We start from the raw sequence: 14,328 nt of genomic DNA on the forward strand, positions 1-14,328 counted from the left end.
ATTGAGTTCTTTTTTTTTGAGTGTGACATCAGATGATCTATATTAATATATTGTAGTTAGCTTGACTTGTGTGATTGCATTCTATTTATTTTTATCTTTGTGGAGGATTGGCAGCAAATCCGTGAGATTTGCAGATTTTAGTTCATATTTAGAAAAAACCATCTTCATCACAAAGAAGAAAACGGAGGCCGGACTCGGTGGAATGTTGTGCATCAGATCTCTTCATTTGGACAAGAAGTTCCTGTCCTGCACCTACTTGGTTTGGTTCAGCATCTGTTGAACGAGCTCTCAAAGAACATTTGCCTTCTTCAGTTGATGCAACGTCCTGCCTAGAAAAAGAAACAGAAAACGGCGCCGTGATCCTTACGATTGGGGTAGAAATGAAGCTCCACGTTGTTTTTCTGACCACCAGCAGACCACTGACACATGCTGAATGAAAACTGACGGGGTCGCACTTACTTTTGTTATGTTCAACCACAATAAAGATTGTTGCTCGGCGTCGGAGGAGCGCCGCGACTGCTTCTGGCTCGCCGAACGCGCCTGACCTGCAGCTGCTGTCTCTGTGCAAAGCTGGAGCCTCCAGGTTCACTTCAATGAGGCGCCACCTTTTCTAATTAACATCGAAAGAGAAATGTTTGCCAAGTAAAAGAGAGTGGGCGGGGTTAAAGAGAAATTGGAGGTATTTAAGTGCTTTTTGTAATTTTTAAAGTAGGGGTGGGGGTGCAACCGCTGGCATGAATATGTACTCTGCTCATTTTCCTTTTACTCTTCAAGCTATCCCATAATAATAAACGCCGTGTTTCTCAATAGTCAGATTCACTTCCACGCTGTAACGTTGCACAAAGTTCATGTTTTTACCCCGTTACTGAGTTTATTTGATAGCTTGGCTGTTTTTTTCCTCAGGGGAGTGTGGGGGGGTCATCATGTTCTCTGTACATTAACGTCATTAAATAGAAAGCTCCTCAAAGAAGCAGAATGTGCACTTGATGTACAAACGTTTGAGTATCTCACTCACGGCTCACAGCTCGACCGGAGGCACAAAATTTAAAGAAAACTTCTGATTCTGTGTTTAGCTGGAACTGACTTACCCTGGGGGAGCGGTGAGCTGCAGACACAGCTGCACTCAGGAACTATTAGACAGTTTAACCCCCCCAACCCAACCTCTAAAGCTGGGGGTCAAACGAGAGGCACTTTTTTAGTCTGATTCGACTGCCGTAGATTTGAACTCACAACCTTCCAGTCTCAGGGTGAACACTCTACCACAGGGGCACTGAGCTGTTTCCTGTTTAAGGAACCGCATTACGACACATCTGAAATCTAACATTTGCATCACTGTGAATCATTTGGGCATCAAATTTTAAGTTTTACTTCAGAGTCAGAACGTTCTGAATATCCTCCTGACTGACAGCAATTCAAATGTGTTCTCTAGAGAACCTTGTTAAACCTGAATATCTCTTAACCACTGCCGAACAAACTCGTGTTTAGATCTACACAAGACGTTTGGGACTTCTCACTGATGCCACAATGTGAAGGGGCGGGGCTCTGGGAATTCTAGTTTTTGTTCCATTTAGATAAAATTTCTGGGAGTCAGGAGGAAATGTACGGCATCTTCTTAAAGGGTAACTAACCACTAAAGCTATGTCTGAATCCCCCCTACTTATTATGTAGTGCATTCGCCATTTTCTAGAGCTGTCCGAATCTAATTCTAAAAGTACACTAGACATTTCCCAAAAGTCTTTACAAAAAACTAGCGTGCATCAATTCAAATAAATTTTTTTGTCTGTTGACCTCTATAAATGAGGCTTTAAAAGAGCCGTCTGTTTGACAAATTAAAATGATCCCGTTTAATTCATGAAAATAGTCAAAAACCGTCTGTGTGCTGCCCCCTACAGGTTGAAGCACGTCACTGCAGTTGAATTTTGTGATTGATCAACTGGTGTAAGAAGTTTGATGTCATCGTGCTCTGCAGCTCTAGTATAAAAGCCCCGCCCATCTTTGACTTTGTAACGGTCGGTTGTTAGCATGTTAGCTTTAGCATAGCTCGTAGCTGTTTTGCCTTTAGTCATCAAAAATCTACCGGATTGCACACAGAGGTGGAGAGGAGTTGGAATTATATCCAGAGAGCTCCGTCCTGGTGATGGATTTAATGAACATTTCACTGAGGATTGTTGGTTTAATACGTTAGCCTTTGTTAGCTATGATGCTAGCAGCATTACCTCTCAGACTCTGGTCTCCTCACACCTGCAAACCCTCATCTGCACCGGCAGCTTCTCTGTCGGGCATTACAAAAGGAGCGTCTCGAGTATTTCTATGTATTACTGGATTGGCTCTTGCCTTCGCTGCTACAGACGGAGACGTGCGCGCACAGGCGCCATTGCTATGCATTGAGTCGCATCAACAGCTGTTTCAATGTAAGACATGCAGGCATCAACCACAAAAATCGGGCTAGCTCCCTCATTTTTTAACCGGTTTTCACAAAATATCCCTTAAATGAAAGCTTAGAAAATGACTGTTGTGGTATTATTACATTTTTATTATCTCTAAAAACTAAGCTATAAAAGTGCAAGACCTGCGCCTTCTAGTGTCTCAGCTACATAAAGCTAACCTAACTGCCAAGCCACGCCTCCGCCGCTCAGTCTGGCTCCACTAGCCCCGCCCCCTTTTTCTCCTTCTGATAATGGAGTCAGCCTTCAACTGCCCTGTTTGGTTACCCTTTAAGGAGCTCACACTCTACAAACTAAAGACAACATGCTTAAAAAGAACCTTAGAGACCCAAAGTACGCTGATCACCTCAAAAAGAGGAATTTTGAAGGAGAATTTGTCACATTTTTGGAAAGTTTCTTGTAATTTTGTGTCTCCAACCATCAACAAAATGCATTAAAGTGCAACCATGAGTGTTGGTGAGATGATGAGGTGGTACCTAAAGTATTTATCCAGTCGTCGTCTCGTCAAAAGTATGAACCATTGTCCTGTCTGAAGGTGTTTGGTGCAGATCTGGAGACGGCTTCATTTATCGTAGAAGCTTCACAGATCTCGTCATGGAAGAGCTGAGTGAAGAATGCTGTTGAGCTGAGTAAATCATATCAATCCCACCACTAAACCTGCTTTTTCCTCAAAGAGTTTGAATGTAAACCAACAGAATTCTAATAACGGGTTGCTTTTCGCTCTGCTCCTGCTCTCCGCCTCTTCTTGAGTAAAGGATGGACGCTCACTTGTCTTTCATGTTCAGAGGGAGGAAACCGCCTCCGGGTTATGACTGCGTGTGACATGGCGCCACTGATTAGGGCTAGCACACAATAAAGAATCTAGTTCCACCAGTAACGACACATCGGTTCTTCTGTCGCATTTATTCCATCTTCTGTCTCCAGTATACTCTTAGAAAAGTTTTCTTTATGCAAGGGTTGTGATTGATGATGAAAAACTTGCAGGTTTTTAATTATTTTGATGATTTGTTGAAGTTTGTTTCACTGCAAAGACAGATAAGGTTTTGTTTCTTCAAGATTAGCTGTAAGGAAATCTTTTTTATGCAATTGTCCCCTCAAAACACCACCATTGTTTGACTTTTTTGATTTCTTTCAGAAATAGGATTGTATGATGTATAAGAGTAAGTATAAAACAATAAAATCACAATTTATTTTAATTTACGTTTGTCTTTTTCCTTTTCCTCAAGCGTGTGTTAAAATGACTCATGAAAATATTGTAAGCAGATGTTTGTTTACCTTTATACTTTGGTGTTTTGTTGTCAGATTCATCTAAAGTCATACAAATAGTAATCAACAGTAGAGAAACTCGTCTCCTGTTGGGACGAGATCTGCTTTGGTGTAACGTTAAACACTTTATGAGCTTTTAAACGATACGTTTTTACTTTGCTAGCTTTAATATTCTGTATTTTTAAATTGCTTTTCTGTTTTCTTAATTACTTTTTATTGTTAAGTAAAGATTATCAGTATGGATACAGTAGCTGCTCAGATATATTTGGGTAGTTTTACACCAAAAACAATTCAAAGTGAAGGTTTCTCCAGTTATTTTGGAGTTTTCTATCAAGTGTTTAAGCCTTTACTCTTAATGGAAATGTTTGAATGTTGATGTCAAATCTGTTTTCACCAGTGAAGCTGCAACTTTGCTTCGCTTTTGTAATATTTGAACATTGGTAATGCAAGACACCAACCTGCAACCATGAGGAGCAACGCAGAGTTCAGAAACCTGCACCACGTCCAACCCTCAGAGTCCGGCAGAACATCCAGACATAAATGTAAAAGTGTTGAATTTGAACAGAATGGAGGTAAGTGAAACAAAACAATTTATTTTGTAGGCAACAGTCACACAACCACAAGTTACTGCAGTGTAGTCATTTTAGATTTTATAGATCCATTTTTACTCAAAGTGTGACAGATTCAGAGTAAAAACTTACTTTATAACAAAATTATTTTGTTTAAATATACTGTTTGCTCAGAAGCTAATAACACAAGTGTTATTACTTAGTAACAACCACACAGTAACAACCTAAAAGTCACTTTTGGTATAAAAAAAAACAGGTTTATTAGCCATATATTCAAAGGTTCCCACCTAAAGTGTGAGAATGTACCCATTTCCTTTTTTAGAAACTCAAAAGAAAAAAAAAAGATTTTTAAAACTATGCATTTATTTAGTCTTCTGGTGAAATTCTCTATTCATAAATCTAAATTTATCATATTTTCCTAATTTTTTCAAAAATGTATTTTTTTTAACCTAAAAATCTAAAAAAAAAAAAAAAAAAAAATCACACTCCACTAACTAAAAAGCTCTCTGGGAATCTGTATGTAGTTGAAGGATCCGGGCATGCGCACTGACATCAAGCCTTCCGAGTTTTTTTTAACTTTACTGCAAAGTTTTTTTCAATTGACAGACATTCTCAGTCAGTTATGCAATAAAGGGAACATTTCAACACAAAGAGTAGAAATAAACCAGGGCACGCAGAGCCTTCTGGTCATCGATATCATATCTCTATTATATCTATGCTTCTGGTAACCGGTTAGTGTAAATCTTTGACGTCACATCCGGGTACCAATCACTTCCGGATGCGGTGGGACGGAGTAGAAAACATCGCAGGTCCAAGGATTACTAACGCCGCCGACCGAGTCACCGCAGACGCTTGGAGTCACTTTGGTGGTTTTGACTAGAAGAATATTAATCCTTGAAGTCACGTGATTTCGTACAGAAGCAGCTCGCGAGCGCGTCATTTCGTGTTTACGTCTTCCTGCTAGCTTAGCCCCGGTTAGCCCGTTTAAATGTCCGGTCCGCAGAGCGCTTCAGGCTCCGAGATGACAGGAGGACTTGTTGCTCTCTGAGGCGACACTTGGGCTGGGAAACTTTTCGATTACATTTTTGTAGAATTTATATCTTTTTTGTGAACAACTCAACTTTTCACCACTGGAAATAGTCATTTTATTTGAGGAACATCTTTGTAAAAACACTCGACCGAAGCTTCTCCCAGAATGGGTGTAATCTGGACTTCAGTCGCCTCCGCGGATTGGGAGCTGGAAGTCGTCGTTAAATAGTCCCCCGCTGTCGGCCGGCAGGATCACACGCAGCGCCGGGACTCCGTCTGCCGAGGGGAAGGGCGACTGATCCGGATCATTTCTACGCACGAGCCGCTCCTCCGCTCAACAGGTGAGTCCGTCTGTGACGCGGCTGCGCGGCAGGTGAACTGCGCGAGAGTCAGGTGTCTGTGACTGCGATGATTCAGGTTATTAGAAGCGAAAGGACGTGTTTATTTATTCATGAAAACATCGGTGTTTACTGGGGAAAAATTAGGCTAAACGGTTTGTAATTCATGAATTTAATGTTAAAGTAACAAAATAAAATTTGATTTATCTGTTAAAGATTTAAATATATACACAAGTTCATTTACAACCAACAAAAAGTGTGTTTTTCTGTTAATAAAAATAGTTAGAAAATGTAATAATTAAAAGTCCATTAAAACATAAAATACAACTAATTAATGTACTAAATCAGTCATCAAAACTAATAAATTAAAATGTATAAAGGGTGTTAAAATGCTTGAAACAACGTAGTAATAATTAATATTTTCAGATGACTTATTTCTCATTAAAGTCACTCTAGAGTTAAGTTGTTTTTTATGTCTGGAGGTAAAGTGTTCTGTAGATCTGATGAAGCTACTTCAGAAAAATCTGAAAGTTTTTGACTCACACTTCCTGACAGCATCTTCATAACTTTCCACGTTTATTTCATGGCTGTTTTTAAGGATTATTGTGGGACCCGTGTCTTTTTATCTCTCATTTAAGCTCCTAAAATGCTGTTAAGTTCAGATGAAAACACCTGGTGGTTTCTCAGGTTTTCCTGTTCCGTGTTTCTGACATGATGATCAGGTTTTTAGGAAGAATGTAAGGATCATTCTGACTGTTGATTCCTTCAAAGTGAAAGATTCTGCTTTAATTCTAAAATAATTTAAACTTTATTGATTTTTTAAAGTGTAAACAATTCTAATTTTACAGTAAATGTTAAATTTTTGTTTCTATTAAGTCATGAGCCAAAGTCAAGGCCTGGGGGCCGGATCCGGCCCTCCAGATCATTTTATTGTTACTAATGACCTGATGTAATCTTGTGCTAGTTTCTAACTTGAAAATTTTAATTTAAATTTTGACAAAATATATTTTTATGGAGAGTAAAATATTGAAAGTTATTTATGGGTTAAGTTGATTTATTCTGGAATAATATTCCTGACTTTTAATTATTCATTATTATGTCAAAAAGTTACAGTTTTAAAGTTTTAAAATGGTCATTCTCTTAGCTTTTTGGATGTTTTTGGCATTTACTAAGATTTTTTAGGCAATTTTGGAGTTAGCTAACATTTCAGCTACATGCTAGCTGTTTTGGCCAATTTATACTTTTTTTGTTGTCGTTTTTCAGGCTAATTTAGCTAATATTTTAGCTGGCTATCAGCTTCAATGTTTTCAGCTATCAGCACTAGCATCTTTAGTGTTATCTAGCATTATCACAGGTTATGATATATATTTAGTTCATAATTATGTTAAAAAGTTATGGTTTTAAAGTTTTAAAAATGTAGTTTTAGTGTTCAATAGATGTTTATCCCGTTTGCCCCGTGACCTAAGTTTGTTTGGATTTTGGCCCCCTCTGTGATTGACTTTGACACTCCTGCCTTAAATGGAAAACCAATTTAGAAAAACCAAATTGGTTTTCAGCTGGAGCTGAAACTCATAATCTTAAGTTGATCTGAATGATAAATGTGTCAGTGAGAGCCGTCCCATCCTGGGTCTTCCTGGAACAGGGGGGTCGTTGTGTCAGCTGCACACTGATGTGGTTGTTCTGGTTCAGGATGAACGGCCTGTCGCTCAGCGAGCTCTGCTGCCTGTTCTGCTGCCCGCCCTGCCCCAGCCGCATCGCAGCCAAGCTGGCCTTCCTGCCCCCGGACCCTTCCTACACCTTCCTGCCGGACCCGGAGGCGGGCACCGCCCCGCCGTGCGGGCCGCAGGCCCAGCGCTCGCAGACTGGAGCGGCAGCCGCTGGAGGCGGGAGCTCGGTGGCTGCGGAGGGGAGGTGGAAGCTTCACCTGGCGGACAGGGCGGACTTTCAGTACGGCCAGGCGGAGCTGGACATGATGGAGGTGCTGTACACTCGCTCCAGCAGAGGGAACAGAATCGGCTGCATGTTCATCCGCTGTGCGCCCAATGCCAGGTGAATATCTGTGGGCGTGTCCCGTCATTCCTCACATTCGTTCGTGCCGGAGCTTCACGCCTCCTCGCTGACTCATCCGGTGCAGAGAGGCTTCTCTGATGTTATTAGACACTCAAAACATTTTTATCTTTCTCCATCCATGACGTGTCCGGAAGGCTGTTTCCACTTTAACATCTCATAACTGATCTTGTAACTAAAGTGGAGTCAGCAGAAAAAGATTCTTCCAGGAAGTCGGCCTGTAAAATCCTCCATGCTTTGCATTTTTTCAGGTCTGAGACTTTGAAGTTTGAACTGTGGAAGTTACTCATCAGCCGCTGATCTGTCCATGTTTGCTGTCACGAGTCCTGGATCTGTTTCCTGTTTGACGTTTTTCCCGGCTGGTTCGGTTGACCTGCTGACCCCTCCCTCCTTGTCCTCTGCGCCCAGATTCACCGTCCTCTTCTCCCACGGGAACGCCGTGGACCTCGGCCAGATGAGCAGCTTCTACATCGGCCTCGGCACGCGGATCAACTGCAACATCTTCTCCTACGACTACTCGGGCTACGGCGTCAGCACCGGGAAGCCTTCGGAGAAGGATCTGTACGCAGACGTGGACGCCGCCTGGCACGCTCTGAGGACGCGGTGAGCTGTGAGGAGGTTCTGTCCGGACTCTAAACTCCCATCAGGCTCTGATCTGAGTCTGAAGATGGAAATCCGACATTTTATTCGTTCACATATTTATTTTATTCTGATCATTTCTAGCTTATTATTCCAGATAAATCCTCTCCTGGTCTGTATATCAGGAACGGATCTCGACGTTTTATCTCCATAAACACAGGAGAAAACAACACCAGTCTGAGCAGGAAAACACTTCAGTAAAGTTGGAGATATGTTCTCAGATTTGGACTTCTTAAGTCAATATCTCTTGATAAATCTTTTAAACTGACGGAAAGTGTCTTTACTGGTTTGCATTAATGGAAAAAACAACTTACAAAGACAAATAAGATGTTTTTAAAGGTATTTTAAATGAGAATTAAACAGACGGCAGCTGCTAAGGGACCGTCTACAAAGTGAAGCTCTGTGCAAAAAATGATTTTAAAAAATCAATAATTCCTGTAAAAATATGGTTCAGTTAATATGAGCTACTCATGATAATCATCATATTTATGGTACAACAAGGATTTTTGGAAGAACCTCTTTTTTATTTTTTATTTATTTCATTTTCACAGCAAACTATAATTGACTTTATATTCTTGTCTTTGGTGAAAATGAAAGGGAGACAGGATGAAGAAAACGTGTTATCTCTGCCCCATTTAACAAACCAAACTATTTTAACCAAATATAAATAACGTAATAATTCATATATATATCAAGTATCTGCCAAAAGCAACAATAGCTGACCGATAAAACAAACAACAAATAAACACATTTAAATGCCTCAGAACTTATTTTTTATATACTCTTTTCCCAATATGCTTATAGTTCATATAGGATAAACATTTGTTTTTTTCAGTTTTTTAAAAATGTATTGATTGAATTAAACTTTTTTATTGATTTCTCAAAATTATTCCATAATCTGATACTTTGTTCAGAAACTATTTTTCCTTCATTTTTTTATCTAAATTTGTTGGTTTAAAATCTCACGTCCTTTTAGTTTATGATCACAATTTGTATGTTATATGGAATACTTTTGTGATGTGTTTATAAATTAATTTTAAAATGGAATGATCTACCAAGTCTTCAGGTTTTTTTATGTTTTCAGTTTTAAAAATATTGGTGAAGATGATCTCTATAGATCAGGAGAGTCAAAGTCAATCACACATGGGGCCAAAACACACCTTAGATAATACAGGATCAAACATTTACTAAACACTCTAAAACTACATTCTTAAAACTTTAAAACTGTAACTTTTTAACATAATTATGAACTAGATATATAACATTACCTGTGATAATGCTAGTGTGAATGCTGGAAGCTGAATTTGACCAATAAAGATGCTTGTGCTGATAGCCAGCTAAAATATTAGCTAAATTAGCCTGAAAAAAAAAGCTTAAATTAACCAAAACAGCTAGCATGTAGCTCAAATCTTAGCTAAACTCCAAAATAGCCTAAAAAATCTTAGTAAATACCAAAATAGTCCAAAAAACTATCAGAATGTCCATTTTTAAAGCTTTAAAACTGTAATTTTTTAACATAATTCTGAATTATAAAAAGACAGGAATATTATTCCAGAATAAATCAACTCAAACCTTAAATAACTTTTAATATTTTACCCTCCATAAAAATATATTTTGTCAAAATTATTCAAGTTAGAAATGAGCTCAAGATAACATCGGGTCATTAATAACAATAAAATGATCTGGAGGGCCGGATCCGGCCCCCCGGGCCTTGACTTTGACACATGTTATCTGTTTACTTCTTGTAATTATTACTTTTGCTCGTTTCTGTTGTATCAATATAGAGTTTATAGATTTATTCACTTCTGATCTAAAATGTTTAATAACTCTTAAGAGACCAAAGCTACAGTCACCAAACATTCACAGTCATTGTTATCATCCGTCTACATTCTTTCTTGCTGCAGGATGGATGTTTCTCTGTTTGGACTTGATTGTTGAAGCTGTTTGACGGAAATGTTTTTTAAGTGTTCTAAAAGAAGGTTTATTTATTTATTCATTTAAACTTGTCCTGTCCAACAGGTGAGCAAACAGAAGGTTTATAAAAATAGGAGAAAACCTGGATCTGTTTATTGAATGTACTCATTCTTTAATGCGTTACAAACGTTTTGGGTTCAGAGTCGGAATCAGATTCTCAAAATCAAACGACTTTAGATCAGAGCAGAAAATCCTTCGTTTTATCGTTTAGCTCTCAGGTTTCAGTTCAGTCTAAAGTTAAACGGACTGAAGTTTATTTTTGTTTCCACCTTTCATCAGACTGACTGACATGTAGACTTTTCTTGATAGTTTTCGGTTGTTTTGCCCTCAAACCTCACTGAGTGACCGTCTTGTTGAACCAGGTTCTGCATCAGCCCCGAGAACATCATCCTGTACGGTCAGAGCATCGGCACCGTTCCCACCGTGGACCTGGCGTCCAGGTACGAGTGCGCCGCTGTGATCCTCCACTCGCCTCTGACGTCCGGCATGCGAGTGGCTTTTCCCGAAACGAAGGAGACGTACTGCTTTGACGCGTTTCCCAAGTGAGTCTGTTGGTGTCTCGCAGGATGAAAACCTTCAGATCTTTGAATCTTTTCTGACGTTTTGTCTGTTTTTAGCATCGAGAAAGTTTCCAAAATCACGTCTCCGGTGCTCATCATTCACGGGACGGAGGACGAGGTGATCGACTTCTCGCACGGCCTGGCCCTGTTCGAGCGCTGCCCCAAAGCCGTGGAGCCTCTGTGGGTGGAGGGGGCGGGGCATAACGACATCGAACTGTACAGCCAGTACCTGGAGCGCCTGCGCCGCTTCATCCTGCAGGAGCTGGCCGTGCAGCATCCCTGATGACGCCACGGCCCGTTCTCTGAGGCGCTGATCCGAACTGCTCCCCGAAGAGGCCGCGCGTGGTGTCCTCGCGTTTACGGCGGCGTCACGTGGACGTGGAGATGGTTAGCTTTGACGGTTTTGACGTTTCGCTCAGGTATCGGTTGTTTTAGCGTCTGCGTGTTCCTCCTCAGAGCCGAGGGTTTTAGCAGCGAGAGCTGCAGCTAGCTTTAACTTTAACCTCCTCATCAACCCACCTTTGACCCCGACGCTGAAGCTCCGCCCCCGTCTTGGTGGTAGCGGTTCATTGGGTTTCAGTTTTAGAACTGCCTGTTTCAGAGATCAATTTTTTTCTCCTTTTTTACCCCCCAGGAGTCCAAATCCTCCAAAAATCTCAGATTTTTATGAAGTTTTGGTTCAAAAAGACAAAAGTTTTCTAACTTTGTAAACCGACGGACGGTCGGACCTTTTCCAGACGGTTTTCTAACAGACAGAAGAAAAACTTTATTTATAGCTTTCAGGACAAACACTGTCGGCACTTTTTCACCTGAAGGACTTTTCTTAAAGGAGATCTTCATGTTCCAGACTCTCAAAAAGTGTTTCATTTTTGTTTTGGGTTCTGACCCAGAAGCCCCGCCCCCGCGGCCCGGTCCACCCAATCAGCTGCAGCGTTCTCCTCAGGTTTTACATCTCTGCCAAAGGGAACCAGGATTTCTGCTTCCTGCTCGTTTGCTTCAATGGGAATAAAAATCAAACGTCACCAAAGTCTGAATTCAAAACCAAAACCATCTTCTTCGTGAGAAGGTCCAAGTGGAAAACCTGCTGAAAGCTGCAGACGGCTGCAGACGGTCTGCAGACGGCTGCAGACGGCTGCGGCAGACTCTGCAGCTCTGAGAGCTTTGGGTCAGAGAAACTTCAGGTCTGCTTTTCTATTTATCTACCAAAGTTCTGCTTTTTCCAGAACCGTCCGAAAATCCGGGAAAGTCTTTTGGTTCTCGGTGGTTTCTCGTGTGGATCTTCTAACGTCTGTTTTTTAATCACGTCAGCGTTCAGAAAGCCATCAGACACAAACGGTTTCTGTTCTTCCAAACTGTAACTTTTCTCTTCAGAAAACCAAACATCATGTGGGCGGAGACACCGAGGTGCAGGAATCACTTTCATATCTTCCTAATAATAGTTTATTGAAAACTTTTTAGTTTTGAAAATTATTTTATTTCTTTCTGTGGATTAAAGAGAAAAAGTCAATAAAATATTTTGAGTGTTTGATGACAAAAGTGAGTTTTTATTCTGATTCCTGATTGTGACGCTTGGAGGAGGCTCCAGAACTGTCTGGACCAATCACATCGATCGATTTACATCGGAGTCCTTTCAGAAAAAGATTCAGGTTTATTCTCACCGTGTCCTACCAGGACGCGTGTTTGGATGTGCAGGGTCAAACGCCGCAGACAGACGGGTCAAACGTCACAGGCAGACGGGTCAAACGTCACAGGCAGACAGGTCAAACGTCACAGGCAGACGGGTCAGACGCCGCAGACAGACAGGTCAAACGCTGCAGACAGACGAGTCAAACGCCACAGAAAGACCAAACAACGTAGACAGACAGGTCAGACGCTGCAGACGGACAGGTCAAACGCCGCAGACAGACGGGTCAAACGCCACAGACAGGTCAAACTCCGCAGACAGACGGGTCAAACGCCACAGACAGGTCAAATGCCGCAGACAGAAGGGTCAAACGTCGCAGACAGACGGGTCAAACGTTGCAGACAGAAGGGTCAAACGCCGCAGACAGACGGGTCAAACGTCGCAGACAGACGGGTCAAACGTCGCAGACGGACTGGTCAAACGCCACAGACAGGTCAAAATTTCGCAGACAGAAGGGTCAAACGCCGCAGACAGACGGGTCAAACGCCGCAGACAGACGGGTCAAACGCCGCAGACAGACGGGTCAAACGGCACAGACAGGTCAAACGCCGCAGACAGACGGGTCAAACGTCGCAGACGGACTGGTCAAACGTCGCAGACGGACTGGTCAAATGCCACAGACAGGTCAAACTCCGCAGACAGACGGGTCAAACGCCACAGACAGACCAAACAACGTAGACAGACGGGTCAAACGCCGCAGACAGACATGTCAAATGACGGGGACAGACGGGTATCAGAGAGAGCTTCATGGTGATCTGGTGATCTTTGATAGTGATCTGCCGCTCACACTTAAATGTCCAAATGTTCTCTGGTGGTTCTAACAATCTGATGCACCAGTCTCAGCTCTGTGGTTGCCATGGGAACGATTACCAGGTCCCCTTTAAGCTTGGTGGAGGGAGTATTATGGTGGGCCTCCTGAATGCTGCAGCAGAACCAGACGATTGGACAGTCAGCAGGAACCACCGAGGAACTGCCCGTTTGTGTTCAGACACGCCTCCACGCCTCAGAGAAGGAACCTGATTGGTCAGAGCCGTCCTGACCTCCACCTGGCAGATGACCTCTGACCCAGAGACAACTCTAAAACACTCCTGGGTTCTCATTAAACCTGATGGATTATTATGGGATGTTGCTAAAGCTCACGAGGAGGAGCCCCAGTGATCTCCATCATGGTTTGATCTTTGAGAAGATTAGCTGCAGTTTCCAAACATGCAAAAAAGAAGCTGGTGGTGGAAGTATTATGGTCTGTGTTGATGATGATCCTCTCACATTTGATGACGGCAGAGCTGCTGGATGGGATGAATCCTGGTTTACACGGAGCTTCTCCATGTTTTTGTGTTTTCCGCCTGATTCACGAAGAAACCTTCAAACATTCAACCAGAAAAACAGCCGCTCTCCAGAACAATAATTTATTCTTCTCTGAAAGCAGATTAGAAATCTTTGGCAGCGGACGACAAATAAAAGCTGCTCCAGGTCAGACTGACACGAACTCGCCGCACACGTGCACAACCCTCACGGAGCTCGTGCACGTCGGCGTCTGCTGCTGACGGAGCGAAGGCATCACAGTCAAATTCACTTTATGACACTTTCTAAATGGAAAAAACGTCTTTCAGTCGCAGATAAAAGTCACATAGACGTACATGTGTTAAAGGCAAACAGAGTAACTGCTTTAGTGGAGGAGGAAGCCCCGCCCCCAGCTGACAAGTGCAAGGTAAAGCGCTGGAGGAGGAGGAAGAGGAGGAGGAGGGGGAAGAGGAGGAA

General features: G+C 41.9%; 1 protein-coding gene across 1 annotated transcript; it reads left to right on the forward strand.

The window, feature by feature from the left end:
* Nucleotides 1-5,003: 5,003 nt before the first annotated feature.
* Nucleotides 5,004-12,422, forward strand: abhd17ab (abhydrolase domain containing 17A, depalmitoylase b). Its single transcript, XM_024279336.2, has 5 exons — nucleotides 5,004-5,649; nucleotides 7,336-7,695; nucleotides 8,122-8,316; nucleotides 10,689-10,868; nucleotides 10,944-12,422. Exons 2-5 carry the CDS (start codon nucleotides 7,337-7,339, stop codon nucleotides 11,167-11,169), a joined length of 960 nt encoding a protein of 319 aa, XP_024135104.1. The 5' UTR covers nucleotides 5,004-5,649; nucleotide 7,336; the 3' UTR covers nucleotides 11,170-12,422.
* The last annotated feature ends 1,906 nt before the right edge of the window (nucleotides 12,423-14,328 follow it).

The sequence above is a fragment of the Oryzias melastigma genome, linkage group LG4 (assembly GCF_002922805.2).
Source record: "Oryzias melastigma strain HK-1 linkage group LG4, ASM292280v2, whole genome shotgun sequence".
In the NCBI taxonomy this organism is placed as follows: domain Eukaryota; kingdom Metazoa; phylum Chordata; class Actinopteri; order Beloniformes; family Adrianichthyidae; genus Oryzias; species Oryzias melastigma.

Coding starts and splice junctions, on each gene's coding strand:
- abhd17ab (XM_024279336.2), top strand. CDS start 7,337: ATGAACGGCCTGTCGCTCAGCGAGCTCTGCTGCCTGTTCTGCTGCCCG. Junction 8,317..10,688: donor TGGCACGCTCTGAGGACGCG/GTGAGCTGTGAG, acceptor TTGTTGAACCAG/GTTCTGCATCAGCCCCGAGA. Junction 10,869..10,943: donor TGCTTTGACGCGTTTCCCAA/GTGAGTCTGTTG, acceptor GTCTGTTTTTAG/CATCGAGAAAGTTTCCAAAA.